This window comes from Jaculus jaculus, chromosome 10 (assembly GCF_020740685.1).
Source record: "Jaculus jaculus isolate mJacJac1 chromosome 10, mJacJac1.mat.Y.cur, whole genome shotgun sequence".
In the NCBI taxonomy this organism is placed as follows: Eukaryota; Metazoa; Chordata; class Mammalia; order Rodentia; family Dipodidae; genus Jaculus; species Jaculus jaculus.
Window position 1 is genome coordinate 100,198,203 of NC_059111.1, and position 19,494 is coordinate 100,217,696.

Consider the following 19,494-nt stretch of genomic DNA (forward strand, 5'->3'; position numbering starts at 1 on the left):
AAGCCAGATGCACAAGGGTTTTGTTTGTAGTGGCTGGAGGCCCTGACATCCCCATTCTCTCTCTGCCTCTTGATTCTTTTTCTAGCTGCCTCTTCTTTTAAAAAAATTATTTATTTGCAAGCAGAGAAAGAGAGAGATAGTGAGGACACAGAGGGAGAATGGGCATGCCAGGGCTCTAGCCACTGCAAACAAACTCCAGACACATGTGCTTCCTTGTCCGTCTGGTTTACGTGGGTACTGGGGAGTCAAACCTGGGTCCTTTGACTTCACAGGCAAGCGCCTTAACCACTAAGCCATCTCTCCAGCCCTATCTGTCTCTTCCTATCTCAAATAAATAAATTTTTTTTTTCAAAGGTGAGTTTTGGGGCTGGAGAGATGGTTCAGTTGTTAAAGGCCTTTTTTGCAAAGCCTGACAGCCCAGGTTTGATTCTCAGTACCTATTTTTTTTTTTTTTTTTGAGGTAGGGTCTCACTCTAGTCCAGACTGACCTGGAATTCACTATGTGGTCTCACGGTGGCCTTGAACTCACGGCAATCCTCCTGGATTAAAGGTGTGCACCACCATGCCTTGCCTCAGTACCTATGTAAAGCCATATGCACAAAATAGCACATGTTTCGGGCGTTCCTTTGCAGTGGCAAGAGGCCCTGGAATTCCCATTCTCCCTCCCCCTCTCTCTGCTTACAAAGTAAATAAATAATAATAATTTTAAAAGGCAAATTTTATTTTATTTTGTTTATTTATTTTTGGTTTTCCAGCTAAGGTCTCACTCTGGTCCACGCTGACCTGCTGAGATTAAAGGTGTGCATCACCACACCTGGCAATTTGTGCATCTTTGATGTTTATGAGCCTCTCTGTATGTCTCCATGTGCAGTTAGTATATACAAAAATGTACATATACCAGTCAGTGAATGAAAACAAATAGTCATTCACTTTCCAACTATTTGAAGGTAACAGGAAGGACTGAGGCTGGAGTGCAAGGATTATGCACAGAAAGCTAAGAAGTCAGTCATACTGGCTTTCTATGAGTTATGGTTCAATAAGGTCTCTATAGGGCCGGCTATTCAGAGTGGTTTGTAAAGTAATTCATCCATCCACAATGACGTCAATTTGCCCAAGATGTTAGTCAATAAGACGCTAGTTCTTTAGTGGCTCTGTTAATTCTGAGGGGTTGACTGGATGGCCTCCGAGGTTCCTTGCAGCTCCAACATCGCAAGATTTAGTGATTTAAATAAAAAATTATTTATGTATTTATTTGACAGAGAGAGACGGGGAGGGAGGAGAGGGGCAGATAGAGAGAGAATGGGCTTGCCAAGGCCTCCAGCCACTGCAAACGAACTCCAGACACATGCGCCACCTTGTGCATCTGGCTTGCTTGGATACTGGGGAATCAAACCTGCGTCCTTAGGTTTTGCAGGCAAGCTCCTTGACCGCAAAACCATCTCTCCAGCCCGATTGGGTGATTTTAAAATAATTTTGCAAAAACCCTGTTGAGTTCTGGAGTTCAACTCAGTCTTCCGATCAGCAAATTATATAGTTCCTTATTGTGTGAGGTGTATTTGAGAAGTCCAGGAACTATTTTGGTGTCATTTCTGTCTCCAAACGGCAACTTCCTCACTTCAGATTATTTTTCTACTCTTCCCGCAAGGCGGAAGACAGCGACAGAATCCAAACGGAAGTGGTTCTTGAAAATTACCTCCCCAAGAAACTTGCATTTGAAAAAAAAAAAAAAATTCCTTAGACCACTGGACTACGCTACCCAATCTTAGGGGAAAAAAATTCCTAATTATAATTGCAATTCGTCCTTCCCTAAAGTAAACTCACAAGCGGAGACACAACCAACCTTTCGTTCGCAGCACAAGGAACAACGATCTCCTCCCGGAGCGGAGACCTCCTTGCACTCTTGAACATCCGGAACCAAAAAGCGGAGGCCACAGGCTCCCCGAACGAGACGTTCTCCCGGAAGGACCAGCCTCTGCGCGGCGTTGCCGTGGAGACGGAGCTGCGCTGTGTGGATGCAGCCAATCGCTAAGGGGCGGCCTTGGCTGTCTAGCGGCCCAAAGGGCTCACCGGAGCGACGCCGAGATGGTACGTGGCTCCGAACCGTAAAGGAGAACTCTGAATAGGTTTGGGACTGGAGGTTAGAGATTCCCCAGCACACTTTTGCATCAAGTCTAGGTTGTCGATTGAGGGCGATCCCTCTGTCCTCCCAGGATTCCCACGAGGGCAAGGGAGGGATGCAAAAGTCAGTGCCTAGACGCTTCCTTCCCTCCTGCTCCTCCATCAACCCCTCCCCCCGCCGTACCCCTCAGCTGCGTGTGGACGGAAAGCTGAGTAAGGCATGGCCTCGGGATGTCTGAAGCTGTGTGATTTATCTCCCATAGATGGAGCTGGGTTTGGTTTGTTTTGGTTTGGTTCACCTTTGGTGCAGAGTGGTGGCACTTTTAGTAAAATACGATTTCCAAAAGGAATCTGAATAGGCTTCTTGTCAAGGGTTTGATGTTAAGGATTTGGTTTGAAAATTGTGGAGCTGTCGCTCAGTTTAAAACTACCCAACGTGTGTATGTGTGTGTGTGTGGGGGGTTGCTCGAGGTAGGATTTTTTTTTTAAATTTTTATTTATTTATTTGAGAGTGACAGACACAGAGAGAAAGACAGATAGAGGGAGAGAGAATGGGCGCGCCAGGGCTTCCAGCCTCTGCAAACGAACTCCAGACGCGTGCGCCCCCTTGTGCATCTGGCTAACGTGGGACCTGGGGAACCGAGCCTCGAACCGGGGTCCTTAGGCTTCACAGGCAAGCGCTTAACCGCTATGCCATCTCTCCAGCCCTCGAGGTAGGATTTTAACTGCAGCCCAGGCTGATCTGGAATTGACTGTGTAGTGTCAGGGTGGCCTGGAACTCATGGCGGTCCCCCTCCCTCTGCCTCTGCTGGGATTAAAGGTGTGCACCACCACGCTCAGGTTGTTTCTTTTACAGATGCTTTCAAGAGCCAAACCTGCCGTAGGCGGGGAACCAACGCACACTGACAAAAGAAAGAAGAAAGGTAGGAAGATTCCAAAACTGGAGGATCTACTTGCACAAAGGGATTTCACTGGCGCTATTACCCTATTGGAGGTAATGTCCAAAGAAAGTTGCTTCTTAGTCTGGGTGAATATTGGGGTGAATGCTGGCTGCTGTGCTGTTGGAAAAGGTGGGTGCCCTTTTGAGCTTCCAGCAATAACTCTTTGATGTTTATCTTTAAAATATTGTGTCTTCAAAATGGCCTGGACATCCATGACTTTGCAGGGCCTGGCACTACCTACACAAAGCCATCATAAGAGGAAAAGATGATGACATCAAAATAAAAGAGAGACTGACTGAGAGGGGGAGGGGATATGACGGAGAGTGGAGTTGTGAAGGGGAGTGTGGGAGGGAGAGGGAATTATCATGGTTTATTGTCTATAATTATGGAAGTTTTCAATAAAAACAGTGAAAAATAAAAAAAATAAGATATTGTATCTTCATAAAGCATTTCAAATCTCTATGGCAGTCATTGTAGTTATTACTCTTTTAAGCCTCTGTTGCAGATCAAGCTTAGAGCTTCCCATAAGCATGTTGATCTCCATCCTCAGCCCCAGAAATTCTTACCTCTTAATAATATGCATTGGAAGTAAGTAGGGTGGTCACTAATATGCGTCGATTCCCGGACTACTTACTACATTCCTAATTCATATTCATTGGGTTTCATTGTATATGCCGTGGTGCTCAGACAGCTGTATTTTAGGCGATTATTTTAAGAGCTTTGGCTATACATGAGCCAAGCAGGGTACTTTAAGAAGCTGCTCTGGGGGTTGGGGAGATGGTTTAGCAGTTAAGGTGCTTACCTGCAAAGCCAAAGGACCCAGGTTCAATTCCCCAGGACCCATGTAAGCCAGATGCACAAAATGGTGAAATGCATCTGGAGTTTGCTTGCAGCACCTGGAGGTCTCTCTCTTCCTCTTTGTCTCTCAAATAAACAAATAAAAAATAAAATATTTTTAAAAAGCAGCTGCTCCGTGGAAAGCATGTGGTTGAGGAGAGTGCAAGGGTGCACCAGGGGATGAAGAGTTTGGAAAGCATGGTCTGGTCGGATTGTGTTGCGCGGGGTTGTATAGCACGCTTCCACTGGACAACTCTAGCCCCATTTCTGTGCACCTATCAGTGATATATATATGTATTTTTGAGGTAGGGTCTCACTCTAGCTCAGGCTGACCTGGAATTCACTTTGTAGTCTCAGAGTGGCCTCGAACTCAGAGCGATCCTCCTACGTAGCTCTGCCTCCCGAGTGCTGGGATTAAAGGACAACCACACGTGGCTCAATGTTTATCTTTTTTGGTATCACTGCTCATCTTTACAATGGGGGAGCTGACCTGGAAGGGCCTTCTAAGTATGTCACACAGTGGACGGAATGCTATGTACGCATCTATTTTTGTCAGTCTGTTGTTTTTCCTCTAAGATAATCACAACATTTTTCTCATTGTGTAATCTCAGACTACCTCTCAAGTGGCAGGGAAGCTCTGCTCTCTGCCTATATTCTTAGGCAGCTGCATGGAAATAAGAACTCCTGTGGTTTGGGGTAGGGAACCTTTGAATTCTCCTTTGGCTCTGGGGACTTCCTGGGTCAAATTCAGGGAGACCTCAAGAATTTCTCCAAACGTAAGGCTATAATAGACTCAAATTTCACAGTGTTTGATGAGAAGAGTAAATTCTCATCCCAGACTTAAAAAAAAAAAAATCAAAGGAGTTTCTTCATCTTGTGATGACTAAGACACTGCAGTGACTCTTTGTGAATGTGTGTTGGCTCACTCCACAGTAGAGTGAACAAAAAAAGGGGGGAGGGATGTAAACGAGGCTACATCCTTAACTCTAATAAGTTAGCCTGATAAGGAATAGTTGAATGACTTAATGTTTTGTCTTCAGAGAAGCACTATGATATATTAATAAATGTATGTGTGTTAATGAGACAGGGTGGAAATGTGAGGGTAATGAGGTAAAGAGTAGATGGTGGAACACCGGCTTTGGAGACAGACATCGCGTTACGTCCCTGTTCCCCCACACACAGAGTGTGTGACCTTAGATTCGTTGCGCAAGCTCTCCAGCCTTTGGCTGTTTGACTTTATATATTTCACATAATTCTTCTGTTCCTTGCATACCCTTTGGAGTTGTTAAGCAAATCAAATACTTTCTGGAGTAAGATGTAAGTAAATACAGAAAAGCAAATGGGAGATGTTTGAAAGTGTGAAGTTCTGTGATATTGAGAAAGTAATTACGCTACAGTAATTCTGTAGATAGGCTTAAGCGTCATGCTGCCCTTTGTCTGTTACTGAGCATATTGACTGTTATCAGCAACTCAGCATAGCTGGTTTTTGAACAGAGGGTTTATGATTCAGAGGTTTCCATGATTTTATCTTGAAGTTCAAGCGCCATGTTGGGGAACAAGAAGAGGACACTGATTTGTGGATTGGATACTGTGCCTTTCACCTGGGTGACTACAAGAGAGCTTTGGAGGTTAGTTTTCTTTTTTCTTTTTTAAATATACTTTATTTACTTATTTGAGAGAGAGAGAGACCAGAGAGACAGACAGAGAATGAGTGTGCCAGGGCCTCTAGCCACTGCAAATGAACTCCAGACACATGTGCCGCCTTGTGCATCTGGCTGACATGGATCCTGGGTGATTGAACCTTGGTCTTTGGCATTGTAGGCAAGTGCCTTAACCACTAAGCCATTTCTCCAGCTCAGGCTGGTAGTTTTTTCCAAAAGGTATAGAAGAGAGAAGTAAGCCAGGTGTGGTGGCGCACGCCTTGAATCCCAGCACTCGGGAGGCAGAGATAGGAGGGTTGCCATGAGTTCGAGGCCACCCTGAGACTCCATAGTGAATTCCAGGTCAGCCTGAGCTAGAGTGAGACTCTACCTCGAACCCCCCCCCCAAAAAAAGAGAGGAGTAACTCAAATGTGCGTGATGGTGCATGCCTTTAATTACAGCACTTGGGAGGCGGAGGTAGGACAAGGCCACCCAGAGGCTACATAGTGAATTTCAGGTCAGCTTGAGCTAGAGTGAGACCCTCAAAAAACAGCAACAACAACAAAAAACAAAGGCATCTGAGAAAGACTGATACCAAGTATAGGGCTGGAGAGATGGCTTAGCAGTTAAGGCACTTGCCTGCAAAGCCAAAGACCTAGGTTCAATTCCCCAGGACCCGTGTAAGCCAGATGCACAAGGTACATCTGGAGTTTATTTGCAGCAGCTGGAAGCCCTGGCGTGCCCATTCTCTATCTCTTTCTGCCTTTTTCTCTCTCCTGCTCTCTCTCCAATAAATAAATATATAAATATATGGGGGGAAGGAGGGAATTTCCATGGGTTATTGTCTACAATTATGGAAGTTGTCAAGATATATATATATGTGTGTGTGTGTAAATAATTTTGAAAAAAGAAAATGGGAGGAGCAAGCAAGTGTAGCAAGCAAGTGTAAGATTATGTGGACAGCAGCTTAGTATGGTAGGATTGAGTTTAAGCTTAACCCTCACAGGTAGAGATGTTTAAGCAGTTGGAAGTATGTCAGATTCCCAGAATGTGAGTTGTCCCATCAGTTAGAAGTCCTGTTCCATTATAGGAGAAAGGCTTATCAGTTGCTTTACTGACAACATGAGCCATTAATTCATGTCTGTTTCAGGAATATGAAAATGTAACAAAAGAGGGAAACTGTAGCCCTGAGGTATGGGTGAACCTAGCCTGCACCTACTTTTTCCTTGGAATGTATAAACAAGCAGAAGCAGCTGGATTTAAAGGTAAACTTGGCTCTTTTTATATAGCTTTTTAAGCCGTAAAGTGTCTGTTATGAGCTTTCTGCTGTCACTCTCTCCTGCATGACAAATTCCTACCACTTTGCTTTGGACACACACACATACATTTTGTTTTGTTTTATTTATTTATCTGAGAGCGACAGACAGAATGAGAAAGAAGCTGAGAAAGAGAGAGAGAGAGAGAGAGAGAGAGAGAGAGAATAGGCACATCAGGGCCTCCAGCCACTGCAGACAAACTCCAGATGCGTGCGCCTCCTTGTGCATCTGGCTAACATGGGTCCTGGGGAATCGAGCTTCGAACCAGGGTCCTTAGGCTACACAGGCAAGCACTTAACTGCTAAGCCATCTCTCCAGTCCCACATTTGGTTTTTGAGGTAGGGTCTTGCTGTAGTTCAGGCTGACCTGGAATTCACTGTGTAGTCTCAGGGTGGCCTTGAAAAACTCACAGTGATCCTCCTACCTCTGCCTCCAAAGTTCTGGGACTAAAGGTGTGTGCCACCACATCCACACCTAGCTCTACTTGTATTTTTGTCTCTAAAATATGTGTCTTGTGGACATCATATGATTGAAGCTTTTATGGTTTTTTAAAATTTTTTTGTTCATTTTTTATTTTTTAATTTGAGAGCAACAGACAGAGAGAATGGGTGCACCAGGGCCTTCATCCACTGCAATGAACTCCAGACATGCACGCCCCCTTGTGCATCTGGCTAACGTGGGTCCTGGGGAATTGAGCCTCAAACCAGGGTCCTTAGGCTTCACAGGCAAGCACTTAACCACTACGCCATCTCTCCAGCCCATGATTTGTTTTTTTGAGGTAGGGTCTTGCTGTAGCCTAGGCTGACCTGGAATTTACTAAGTAGTCTTAGGCTGGCATCAACTCACAGTGATCCTCCTACCTCAGCCTCCCAACTACCGGGATTAAAGGCATGTGCCACCACACCCAGCCCTAATTGAAGGTTGTTGTTTTTTTTTTGTTGGTGTTGTTGTTTTTGGTTTTTCGAGGTAGGGTCTCACTCTAGTCCAGGCTGACCTGTAACTCACTATGTAGTCTCAAGGTGGCCTCGAACTCAAGGCAATCCACCTACCTCTGCCTCCCAAGTGCTGGGATTAAAGGCGTGCGCCGCCACATCTGGCTTTTTTTTTTTTTTTTTTTTTTTCTGAGGTAGGGTGTCGCTTTAGCTCAGGCTGACTTGGAATACTCCGGGTGGCTTCAAACTCATGGCGATCCTCCTACCTCTGCCTCCCCAGTCCCAGGATTAAAGGCATGCACCACCATACCTGGCACCTGTGCCACTTTTTGCATTTGGCTTTACATGAGCACTGTGGAATTGAGCCCAGGCCAGTAGGCTCTACAAGCAAGTGTCCTTAACCACTGAGAAATCTCCTCAGCTCTGGATTGGCAATTTTATGTTTAAAGAGAGAGTTAATTCTTCCCATCCTTTACTTAGTGCCCTTCCTCCCCCATGCACACCTGAGACACTACAGCTTCAAAACAGAAGAATGCCAACAGAAAGGGGAGGGACTTCCAGAGACCTATCACCACCAGGCAGCCACGCTCCTGGGAGTGCAGTGCTTAGATGTCCTTGGTCCAATTCTTGTGGCTGTGGAGTTTATTGCTGTCAGTTTGTTAGTGAGAACCCAGTGAGTTTTGCTCAAGGAATCCAGACACTTCCCTTCTGCCGTCTTGTCATGACATCTTGAGAGAATTGCAAAGAAGAAATTTGCAAAGAAGGGTAAAATAGAAACCTGAAAGTAAAGATTAAGGATAATTAGAATATAAGTCAAATTAACTTGAAGGAAATGGGCAAAGGAATGTTCGTTATGAAATTTGCTAGGAAAGAATGTATTTCAGGCTGTGTGTGGTGTCACACGCCTTTAATCCCAGTGCTGGAGGCAGAGGTAGGAGGAGTTCAAGGCCACCCTGAAACTACATAAGGAATCGAGTGAGACACTACCTTGAAAAACAAAAACAAAGCAAGCAAACAAACAACAAAAGAAAAGAAAGAGAATGTAGTTCAGTATAGAAGTCATAGTTTCTGTCAAGGAAAATGTGAAACCTGAAGCCTTCCCTGATTTGTACCCAATTTTTTCCTATGTGCTAATGTAGTTTTTCCTAAGGTCCTTTAGGGTATTTGCTTTTTCTTATATTTCTAGACTTTGTGGCAAAAAAGTGTTTAGACATGTAAAGGGTGGTCAAAGTAGCTATCTCCATTTTCATATTTATGTATGTATGTATATATGTGTGTATACTTGTTTTCATGCATTGAAGTATCTTTTTTTTTTTCTATAAAAGAGGTATAGAATTGGGTTTCCAGAATCACAGTGTGCAAAGCACATTGGAACTTGGCAGGTATTAAGCTTTGATCTTGGCCGTTTGTTAAGTGTGACACATAATTTTGGTAGAAGACTGATGATGTAAGGACTGGACTGGCAATTGAGAAAATGCAGCAGCGTAATTCTGGATAGGAGATCTCCGAAGGAACTGAGAAAGGACCCTGGATGAGCTGCAGAATGAACTTGGGTTCATATGTGTACTGAGATGGTCATACCTGCTACCAGTGTTCAGTGTGTACAGCTGAGTGTGTGAACAGTGCAGAGGTGGGGTGCTGCTCCATGTGTCCAGTATTGTACTGGGGACACTACTCAAATAGACGAGGTTGGGCAAAGCAGGATCTTAGGACACTTCCCTCCTGGATGGATCTCTTGTTGCTGTTGTGGCTGTTACTGCAATTGGAAACCAGACTCCAACAATCTTAACCTAGTACACACCACATGTACCAGATTCAGATAGGTAAGGACCTGAGGAGATCCCCAGGGTCTCATTTTATTCTTTCAAGAGACCAAGTGCCATAGACGAAAATAAAGTTCTTTAATGAGCAGCTTGGATCTTTTTTTCAGCTCCAAAAAGCCGACTCCAAAATCGCCTGCTGTTCCATTTGGCTCACAAGGTATTTATGTTTTCATGTCACATTTCTTCCTTTCAAAATATTTCTCCCTTCTATCTTATTACCAACAATGGTGGAAGGTAGTGACTAGAAATTTCTACTAATGGTAAATGGTATCACTAGAAGTCGAATATAAGTATTAGCTTTATAGGATTTTTTTCTCCCCATCAGTATTTTGACTGTCTTAATTTATTCAGTGATGTGAGGTTTTCATTCTCCCTAAGCTCTAGTCATTTAAAAAAGCTAGTGTTTGTTAATTAACAAATGATCTCTTAGTAAATAGATTCAGAGACACCTTTTTGGTGGTGTGTGTGCACACACGTGTGTGTCCATATGGCACCCCATGTGCTTGTTTGCAGTGCAGCAGTGGCCAGAGCAAAACTCTGGGTGTTTAGTTCCATCACTTCTCTCACCCATTCTTTTAAAAAATATTTTATTTTCAAGGAGAGAGAAGGAATGAATATGGGTGTACCAGGGCTTCTAGCCACTGCAAATGAACTCCAGATGCATACTGGAGAATTGAACCTGGATCATTAGGGTAACCACTAGCCATCTCTCCAGCCCCCACCCATTCTTATTTGAGCCAGAGTCTCTTTCTCATCCTGGAGCTTGTTTTGCGATCAACTCTGGGGATTCACTGATCTCTGCTGTCCTATGGGACTGCGGTTACAGATACACATGGCCATGCTCATTTGTTTATGTGGGTTCTGGGGCTTGTACTCAGTTGGTCTCTCAGGCCCTTATACATGCACAGGAAGTGTTCTTAACCACTGAACCATCTCTCCAGTTCTTGTTTCTAGTTTTTAAAAAATATTTTAAAATTTATTTATTTATTTACTTATTCTGGTTTTTCAAGGTAGGGTCTCACTCTAGCCCACTCTGACCTGAAATTCAGTATGGAGTCTCAAGGTGGCCTCGAACTCATGGTGATCCTCCTACCTCTGCCTCCCGAGTGCTGAAATTAAAGGCGTGTGCCACCATGCATGTTTTATTTAATTGTAAGCAGAGAGTGAGAGAAAGAGAGAGAAAGAAAGAGGAGAGAATATAGGCATACCAAAACTTCTGGCCACTGCAGATGAACTCTAGACACATGAGCCACTTTTTGTATCTCACTTTATGTGGGTACTGGGTAATCAAACCTAGGCTGTCATGCTTTGTAAGCAAGCACCCTTAACTGTTGAGCCATTTCTCTGGCCCCTGTAAGCAAGCACCCTTAATTATTGAGCCATATCTCTAGCCCCTTAATTTTCTTTTTTAAAAAGTATTTTTATTTTTATTTATTTATTTATTTGACAGAGAAAGAGGGAGAGAGAAAAAGAGAGAGAATGGCCACACCAGGGCCTCTAGCCAGTGCAGATGTACTCCAGATATGTGCTCCCCCTTGTGCATCTGGCTAACATGGGTCCTTGGGAATTGAACCAGGGTTCTTTGGCTTTGCAGCCAACCGATAAGCCATCTCTTCAGCCCTCTAGCCCCTTAATTTTCAACTACAAAGATTTCATTCTGAATGTCCTAGAAATGGACTTACTGAACATAAATAACTTTAACTTATTTTTCTTTTCCCAAGACAAGGTCTCATGTAGCCCATGAACACTTGAACGCTAGCCAAGGATGATGTCATTCCTTGCCTCCAACCTTTCTGAGACAAGGCCTTTCTTATTTTGCCACCGTGAAGGCCAGACTAGCTGACCTGCAAGCTTCAGGATTCCTAACTCTGCTTCCCATTGTCGTATATATGTTGACATTGTAGACACATGCACTGTTTGCATCTGGCTTCACTTAAGCTCTAGGAATCCAAACTCTGTTTGCAAGGCTTTGCAAGCAAGCACTTTACCTCGGAACCATTTCCTGAGCTCTTTCTTTTTTTCTCTCTTTTTTAAAATAATTTTTTAAAAAATTATTTATTTACTTGCAAGCAGAAACAGAGATAGAAGAGAGACAGACAGAGAGAGAATGGGCATGCCAGGGCCTCTAGCCACTACAAACGAACTCCAGATGCATGTGCCCCTTGTGCATCTGGCTTATGTGGGTCCTGGGGAATTGAACCTGGGTCCTTTGGCTTCGCAGACAAATGCCTTAACTGCTAAGCCATTTCTTCAGCCCTGGTTTTGTTTTTTTTTTTCCATTTTGAAGCAAAGTTGAATTTATTAAAAAGCAGAAAGAGGCCTAGAGAGATAAAAGCACTTGCTTTCAAAGCCTGAAAACCTGGCTTTGATTCCTCAGTACCCAAATAAAGCTAGGTGCACAAGTGGTGCATGTGTCTGTAGTATGTTTGTGATGGCACTAGGCTCATTTTCTCCTTCCAGATTAATAATTTTTTTTAAGGAGAATAGAAGGGGTGTGAGAGGTGGCTTAGTTATTAAAGGTGCTTACTTGCAAATCCTGCCAGCCTGGAGTCGATTCCTCAGCACCAACATAAAGCCAGATGCACAAAGTGGCACATGAATCTGGACTTCATTTTCAGTGGCAAGAGGCCCTGGTGCACCCATACTCTTCCTCTCTTCCTCTGTCTCCCTCTCTCTCTGTCTCCTGCTCATAAATACATTTTTTTAAAAACAGAAAGGGGTTGGATAGCTCAGTGGTTAAGGCACTTGCCTGCAAAGCCTAACGACCCGAATTTGATTCCTCAATACCCATGTAAAAGCAAATGTACAAAGTGGCACATACATCTGGAGTTTGTTTGCAATGGCTAGAGGCCCATTCTCTCTGTAGCTGGGCGTTGTGGCCCATGCCTTTAATCCCAGCACTCAAAAGGCAGAGGTAGGAGGATTGCTGTGAGTTTGAGGCCAGCCTGAGACTACATAGTGAATTCCAGGCCAGCCTGGACTAGAGCAAGACCCTACCTTAAAAAAAAAAAAAAAAAAAAGTCAAACTAAAATGAAAGTTAAAGAAGTCATAGAATTACCTGCAAGTCTATAATAGGGCCTGGGGTTTAGTTCAGTGCTAGAACATTTATGTAGCGTTCATGAGGGCCAGAGCTTGATCCTCAGCACATGTGCATGCACGCATACAGAGAAGCATATATTAGTGATCAAGCTACAAGTCAGCTTCAGAACTTAGTATTATCATCATTTTTTAATTTTTTTGTTTGTTTATTTATTTATTTGAAAGTGACAGAGAAAGAGAGAATGGGCACACCAGGGCCTCCAGATGTGTGCGCCCCCTTGTGTATCTGGCTAAAGTGGGTCCTGGGGAGTCCAGCCTCGAACCGAGGTCCTTAGGCTTCACAGGCAAGCGCTTAACCGCTAAGCCATCTCTCCAGCCCCAGAATTTACTATTTTATGGAAACAAGCTCTTTAGCAACAACATTTGAGCTGGACATTGTAGCTCATAATCCCAGCACTTGGAAGATTGAGGTAGGAGGATCGCTGTGAGATCAAGGCCAGCTTGGGATGCAGAATGAATTCTAGGTCAGCCTGGGATAATAGAGTGAGACCCTGCCTCAAAACAGTTATATTCTTTAAAAAGAAAATTGCTCAATAGGTTGGTATTTTATATATGTAAGTACAATGATTGAGATGGGGAGGTAATATGATGGAGAATGGAATTTCAAAGGGGAAAGTGCGGCAGGGGAAGGGAGGGTATTACCATGGGATATTTTTTATAATCATGGAAAATGTTAATAAAAATTGTGAAAAGAAAAAAAAAAGAAAATTGGAAGCAAATCCAATCTCTACACCAGGCAGGCGTAAATAACTTGTGTATTAAGTGACACTGTCAGAAATACCTGTTTGGGCCTGGGGATGTAGCTCTCCCGGTAGAGTATTTGATAGCACACACAAAGCTCTGTATCTAATTCCCAGCACTGCATAAACTGGGTGCAATGATTATGCTTGTATTCCCAGCACTCAGAAGGTGGAGGCAGGAAAATCAAAAGTTCAAGGTCATTCTTCATTTGATTTGATTTGATTGATTTACTTGCATGCAGAGAGTGTATGTATGACCACACCAGGGCTTCTTGCCATTGCAAATGAACTGCAGATGCCTGTGCTGCTTTACACTGGCTTTAAGTGGGTGTTAGGTCATTGAACTAGGCTGACAAGCTTTGCAAACAAGCATCTGTAACTGCTGTGCCTTCGCCCCGGCCCCGAGGTAATCTTTTTGACATTTGGACAAGCCTGGATTCCTGAGATCCTATGTTTAATGAAAAGTGGCTATTATTTGTAATCACTACCTGAGAAAATAAGCATGGAGTGTTGGAATAAAATTCTAACAACCTAAATCAATGGTAATGTATAACTGAAGAGAGAATGAAAAAAAAAAGCAAGAACAGAAAATTTAAAAAAGAGCTGGAGAGATGGCTCAGCAGTTAAAGTGCTTGCCTAGAAAGTCTAACAACCGAAGTTCAGTTCCCAGTACCCACATAAAGCCAGATGTACAAAGTGGCACATGCATTTGGAGTTTGCAGAGGCTAGAGGCCCTGGCATGTCCATTCTCTCTCTCTCTTTGCTTCTTTCTATCTCTCTCTCTCCCAAATAAACTATATTTTAAAATTGTGTTCACGAAGTTACAGGCTAACAAGTACCTTTTGATTACATAGTATCCACTAAAGAGAAAACACAAGGGAACTGGTAAGTGTTGAGGACAAAGAATATTAAAAATGAATAAATAAGGGCTGGAGAGATGGCTCAGCAGTAATACACCAAACACATGCACACAACACACATAACACACCATACTACACATGCAAAAAAATTTTTAAAAATTAAAAAGAATTAGTGAGGGCTGGTGAGATGACTCAGCAGTTAAGGTGCTAGCCTGCAAAGCCAAATGACTAGGTTTGAATCCCCAGTACCTGTGTAAAACCAGATGCACAAAGCAGTGCATGCACCTGGATTTTGTTTGCTTGGCACACCCATTCTCTTTATAGCTTTCTGCTTGCAAATAAATAAATAAATAAATGGAAGGGAAAAATATAAAACAGAAAAGGAAAGGGGTCAGATAAAGATATTAAGTAATAAATACTACCTAAGACTTATGGCTTTCCATTGTTAGACTTTGTCGCCAGAGGCAATTTTCAGTTTTTCTGCAGGGAGGGTTAAAAGAAGAAAAGACAAGGAATTAAGAAATGGAGAAGGGCTGGAGAGATGGCTTAGCGGTTAAGCACTTGCCTGTGAAGCCTAAGGACCCTGGTTCGAGGCTCGGTTCCCCAGGTCCCACGTTAGCCAGATGCACAAGGGGGTACACGCGTCTGGAGTTTGTTTGCAGAGGCTGGAAGCCCTAGCACGCCCATTCTCTCTCTCTCCCTCTATCTGTCTTTCTCTCTGTGTCTGTCGCTCTCAAATAAATAAATAAAATAAAAATTAAAAAAAAAGAAATGGAGAAAATAGACACAGTGGCCAGAAGAGTTCAACTCTCCATCACCTGTGTGATTTCTATAACTGTAACTAATGTGAATTTTTACATGTCTTCTCTCACAATTTTAGTTTAGTGATGAGAAGAAGTTGATGGGCTTTCATCAGAATCTTCAGGATGTCACAGAAGACCAGCTCAGTTTGGCCTCAATCCACTATATGCGATCTCACTACCAAGAAGCTATTGACATATATAAGCGAATACTGCTGGATAACAGGTCTGGGTTCTTTTCTACTCTCTTGAAGTCTCTCCCATTTCCTTAGTGTTTTTTTGTAATTAGTTTGGCCAAGTATCTATTGTCCTTTGGATCTAGTACCATAGTGTGTTCAAATCTGTTTAGTGATAATCTGGTGAGATCGGGCTTGTTCTACCTTTTTTCTTATCACCCTTCTTAGCAGCTGCTTTAGACATTGTTTCCTCCCAGTTGACCTTCATGAATTTTTTTTTTTTTTTTTTGAAATAGGGTTTCACTCTAGGCCAGGCTGACCTGAAATTCACTATGTTGTCTCAGGATGGACTTGAACTCCTACCTCTGTCTCCTGAGTGCTGGGATTAAAGGTGTGCACTACCACACCTAATGACCTCCATGAAATTTTAATATGTTAATATATATGTCATATGTTAATGTAATATATATATGTTTTCATATAAAATGAATATTTTATGTATGTATGTATGTATGTATGTGTATATATATATATATTTTTTTTGTTTTTGTTTTTGTTTTTGTTTTTGTTTTTATTTTTCAAGGTAGGGTCTCACTCCAGCCCAGACTGACCTGTAGTCTCAGGGTGGCCTTGAACTCATGGCGATCCTCCTACCTCTGCCTCCCAAGTGCTGGGATTAAAGGCATGTGCTGCCATGCCCGGCTTAAAATGAATATATATTTTTTTTCACTCTCCCATAGAAACCAACTTTTGTCCCTTTGGGAGTGAGATTGCCCCCTTTGAAATTGCATAGTCTTAGGAAAAGGAGTAAAATATAAAGACTCATGTGTATGAAAATGGAACTTACTATACTAAATGCTATCTAGAAAAATTAAAAATAATTTTTAAAATGACAAAAAAGAGAGTTGGAGAGATGGCTTAGTGGTTAAGGTGCTTGCCTGTGAAGCCTAAGGACCCAGGTTTAATGCCCCAGAACCCACATAAGCCAGATGCACAAGATGACGCATGCACCTGGAGTTTATTTGCAGTGGTGGGAGGCCCTAGCGTGCCCATTCTCTCTCTTTCTGTCCTCTCTCTCATAAATAAATAAATAAAATGACAAGAAAGGAAGAAGGCGCATCACATAAGGCAGGCATGGTGGCCTGTCATTTGAGAGGTGTAGTAGGAGGATTGAGAGCTTATCCTCAGCTATATAGTGAGATTCATTGGTTATTTTATTTTATTTTTTATTTAAGAGAGAGTGAAAAGAAAAGGCAGATAGAAAGAGAAAATGGGCATGCCAGGGCCTCCAGTCTTTTCAAACGAACTCCAGACCCATGTGCCCCCTTGTGCATATGGTTTATGTGGGTCCTAGGGAATCAAATTGAGGTCCTTAGGCTTCACAGGTAAATGCCTTAACCATTAAGCTATTTCTCCAGCCCTGGTTGGTTGTTTTCAAGGTAGGGTCTCACTCTAGCCCAGACTGACCTGAAACTCACTCTGTAAACCAGAGTGGCCTTAAATTTATGGTAATCCTCTTCAGTCTCCCAAGTACTGGGATTAAAGGTTAAAGGCAAGCCGGGTGCACACCTTTAATCCTAGCACTCAGGAGGCAGAGGTACAAGGATCACTGTGAGTTCGAGGGCACCCTGAGACTACAGTGAATTCCAGGTCAGCCTGAGCTAGAGTGAGACCCTACCTCAAAAAACCAAAAACAAAAGAGAGAAAGAGAGAGAGACATTGAGGCCAGCCTGGCACTATAGAGTGAGTTCAAGATTAGCCTGGGCTAGAGTGGGACCCTACCTCAAAAAAAAACTATTTATATATATTTTTTTAATGTTTTATTTTTTATTTATTTATTTGAGAACGACAGATTGAGAAAGAGGCAGATAGATAGATAGAGAATGGGCACACCAGGGCCTCTAGCCACTGCAAAGGACCTCCAGATACATGTGCCCCTTGTGCATCTGGCTAACGTGGGTCCTGGGGAATTGAGCCTCGAACCGGGGTCCTTAGGCTTGACAGGCAAGTGCTTAACCACTAAGCCATCTCTCCAACCCAAAAACGATATATATTTTTAAAGGCTCTGACTGCCAGGCATGGTGGCACATGCCCTTAATCCCAGCAGCACTTGGGATGCAGAGGTAGGGGGATTGCTGTGAGTTCAAGGCCACCCTGAGAATTCAGAATGAATTCCATCCAGGTCAGCCTGGGCTACAGTGAGACCCTACCTTGAAAAACAAAAAACAAACAAACAAAAATGCTGTGAGGGCTGGAGAGATGGCTTAGCAGTTAAGGCACTTGCCTACAAAGCCATAGGACCCAGCTTCAATTCCCCAGGACCCACGATAGCCAGATGTACAAGGTGGAGCATGCATCTGGAGTTTGCAATGGCTGGAAGCCTTGGCACACCCATATAGTCTCTCTCTCTCTCTCTCTCTCTCTCTCAAACAAATAAAAATAAAAATAAAAAAGGCTCTGAGTAGCTACTGGTAATTGATGGTAGTTGGGAGAGGGAAGGTCATGTTTTCAGTGGTGTAGCTACTGGTAAGTTGTACATAGTATTGTAAATAATCTAACGAAACTCCATGGGTTAAAAAAAACATCAGTGTAGAAGTGGGACTAGATCAGAAGGAAAAGGGTTCAGTAGAAAGGGAAAGGGGACCAGAGAAGACAATGAATATATGTTTTCATATATATAAGGAAGTGAATATGAGCATATCAAAATTCAGGAACTGAAGAGATGGCTTAGCGGTTAAGGTGATTGCCTTCAAAGGTTAAGGACCCAGGTTTGATTGACCCAGTACCTATGTAAGCCAGATGCCCAAGGTGGCACATGCATCTGGACTTTGTTTGCAGTGGCTGGAGGCCCTGGCATGCCCATTCTCTTTCTCTTTCTCTTTCTCTGTGTATCTCCCTCTGTTTCCCTCTCAAGTGAATAAATAATTTTTTTTTTTTTTCTGAGGTAGGGTCTCACTCTAGCTCAGGCTGACCTGGAATTCACTCTGTTTTCTCAGAGTGGCCTCAAACTGATGGTGATCCTCCTAACTCCGCCTCCTGAGTGCTGGGATTAAAGGTGTGTGCCACCATGGCTAGTTAAATGAAATATTTTTCAGAATTGATTATAAGCAGGTGTAAAATTGTCAAAAATGAAATAAATTGGGGCTGGAGTGATGGCTTAGTGGCTAGAAGCACTTGTGAAAACCTGTCAACCTGAGCTCAATCCTCAGCAGCCACATAAAGCCAGATGCAAAGTGGTGGCTGTCATCTGTCATCACAACATGCCTCCAGCAGTGGAAGGCAAAGCAGGACAATCCAGAAACTCAACGGCCAGCTAATCTGGCCCTCCCAGTAGCAAACACACACACACACACAATTCTCTTACACACACATTCACATGCATGCACACACATCAAATAAAAGAAAAAGAAAATGCATGGTTAGGATATTTCAGTGTCATTGTGATGTGGGAGCATTATAGGTAACTTGCAAACCATTCTGAAGAATTATCTCACCTTTAGCATTTAACCCTCAGTCTTTCCTTTTCCCCAGTATCTCATGCACCTTTCTCCTCCGCTCTCACATTGCCTCCAAAGTCTCCAAGTGCTTCTTCCATGTCCAGTCTTCACGCCTGCCGCCTGTCAGCTGCATGGTGTGGGCTTGTGGTCGTGCTCAGTACCAGCAGCTGTTCATTTTTCTAGGATGACTAACATGAACTCTCCCCTTGCTTCTCTAGTTGTCATCTTTTACTCTTTGTATATCAAAACACCCCCCAAAACAGGCAATACAGCTATTTGAGAGACTGTGGGGAGATGGAAGAGTGGAGAATTGGAGGCTAGTCTGAGCAACATAGCAAGACCCCATCTCAAAAAAAATAAAATAAAAGTTAAAAACACTCAAACAGCTGGTTGTGGTGGCACCCACCTATAATCCCAGCACTTGGGAGGCAGAAGTAGGAGGATCACCGTGAAGTTGAGGCCACCCTGAGACTATATAGTGAATTCCAAGTCAGCCTGGACTAGAGTGAGACCCTACCTTGAAAAACCAATAATAATAACAACAACAACAATAATAATAATAAATAGAATACTCAAATATTACAATGCAAAATAAGAAAAAGGTGCATTGATTACATCTTGCTTGCTTCTCAAAGCACACGCTGGGCCTGTTCTCTTGGCCTTGTGTCCACATGAGCACTGTAGTTGATGATATTTCTGTAAAGAACACTTCA

At 43.1% G+C, this 19,494-nt stretch overlaps 1 protein-coding gene across 1 annotated transcript in view; it reads left to right on the plus strand.

Moving 5' to 3' along the window:
• The first annotated feature begins 1,983 nt into the window (after positions 1–1,983).
• Positions 1,984–19,494, plus strand: part of Ttc26 (tetratricopeptide repeat domain 26) — a 50,609-nt gene continuing 33,098 nt past the window's right edge. The window contains exons 1-6 of the mRNA XM_012949360.2: positions 1,984–2,085; positions 2,975–3,112; positions 5,432–5,524; positions 6,688–6,802; positions 9,716–9,765; positions 15,189–15,334. Coding sequence (XP_012804814.2) covers positions 2,083–2,085; positions 2,975–3,112; positions 5,432–5,524; positions 6,688–6,802; positions 9,716–9,765; positions 15,189–15,334 — 545 coding nt within the window. The 5' untranslated portion in view covers positions 1,984–2,082. The remainder of the gene's footprint in view (positions 2,086–2,974; positions 3,113–5,431; positions 5,525–6,687; positions 6,803–9,715; positions 9,766–15,188; positions 15,335–19,494) is intronic.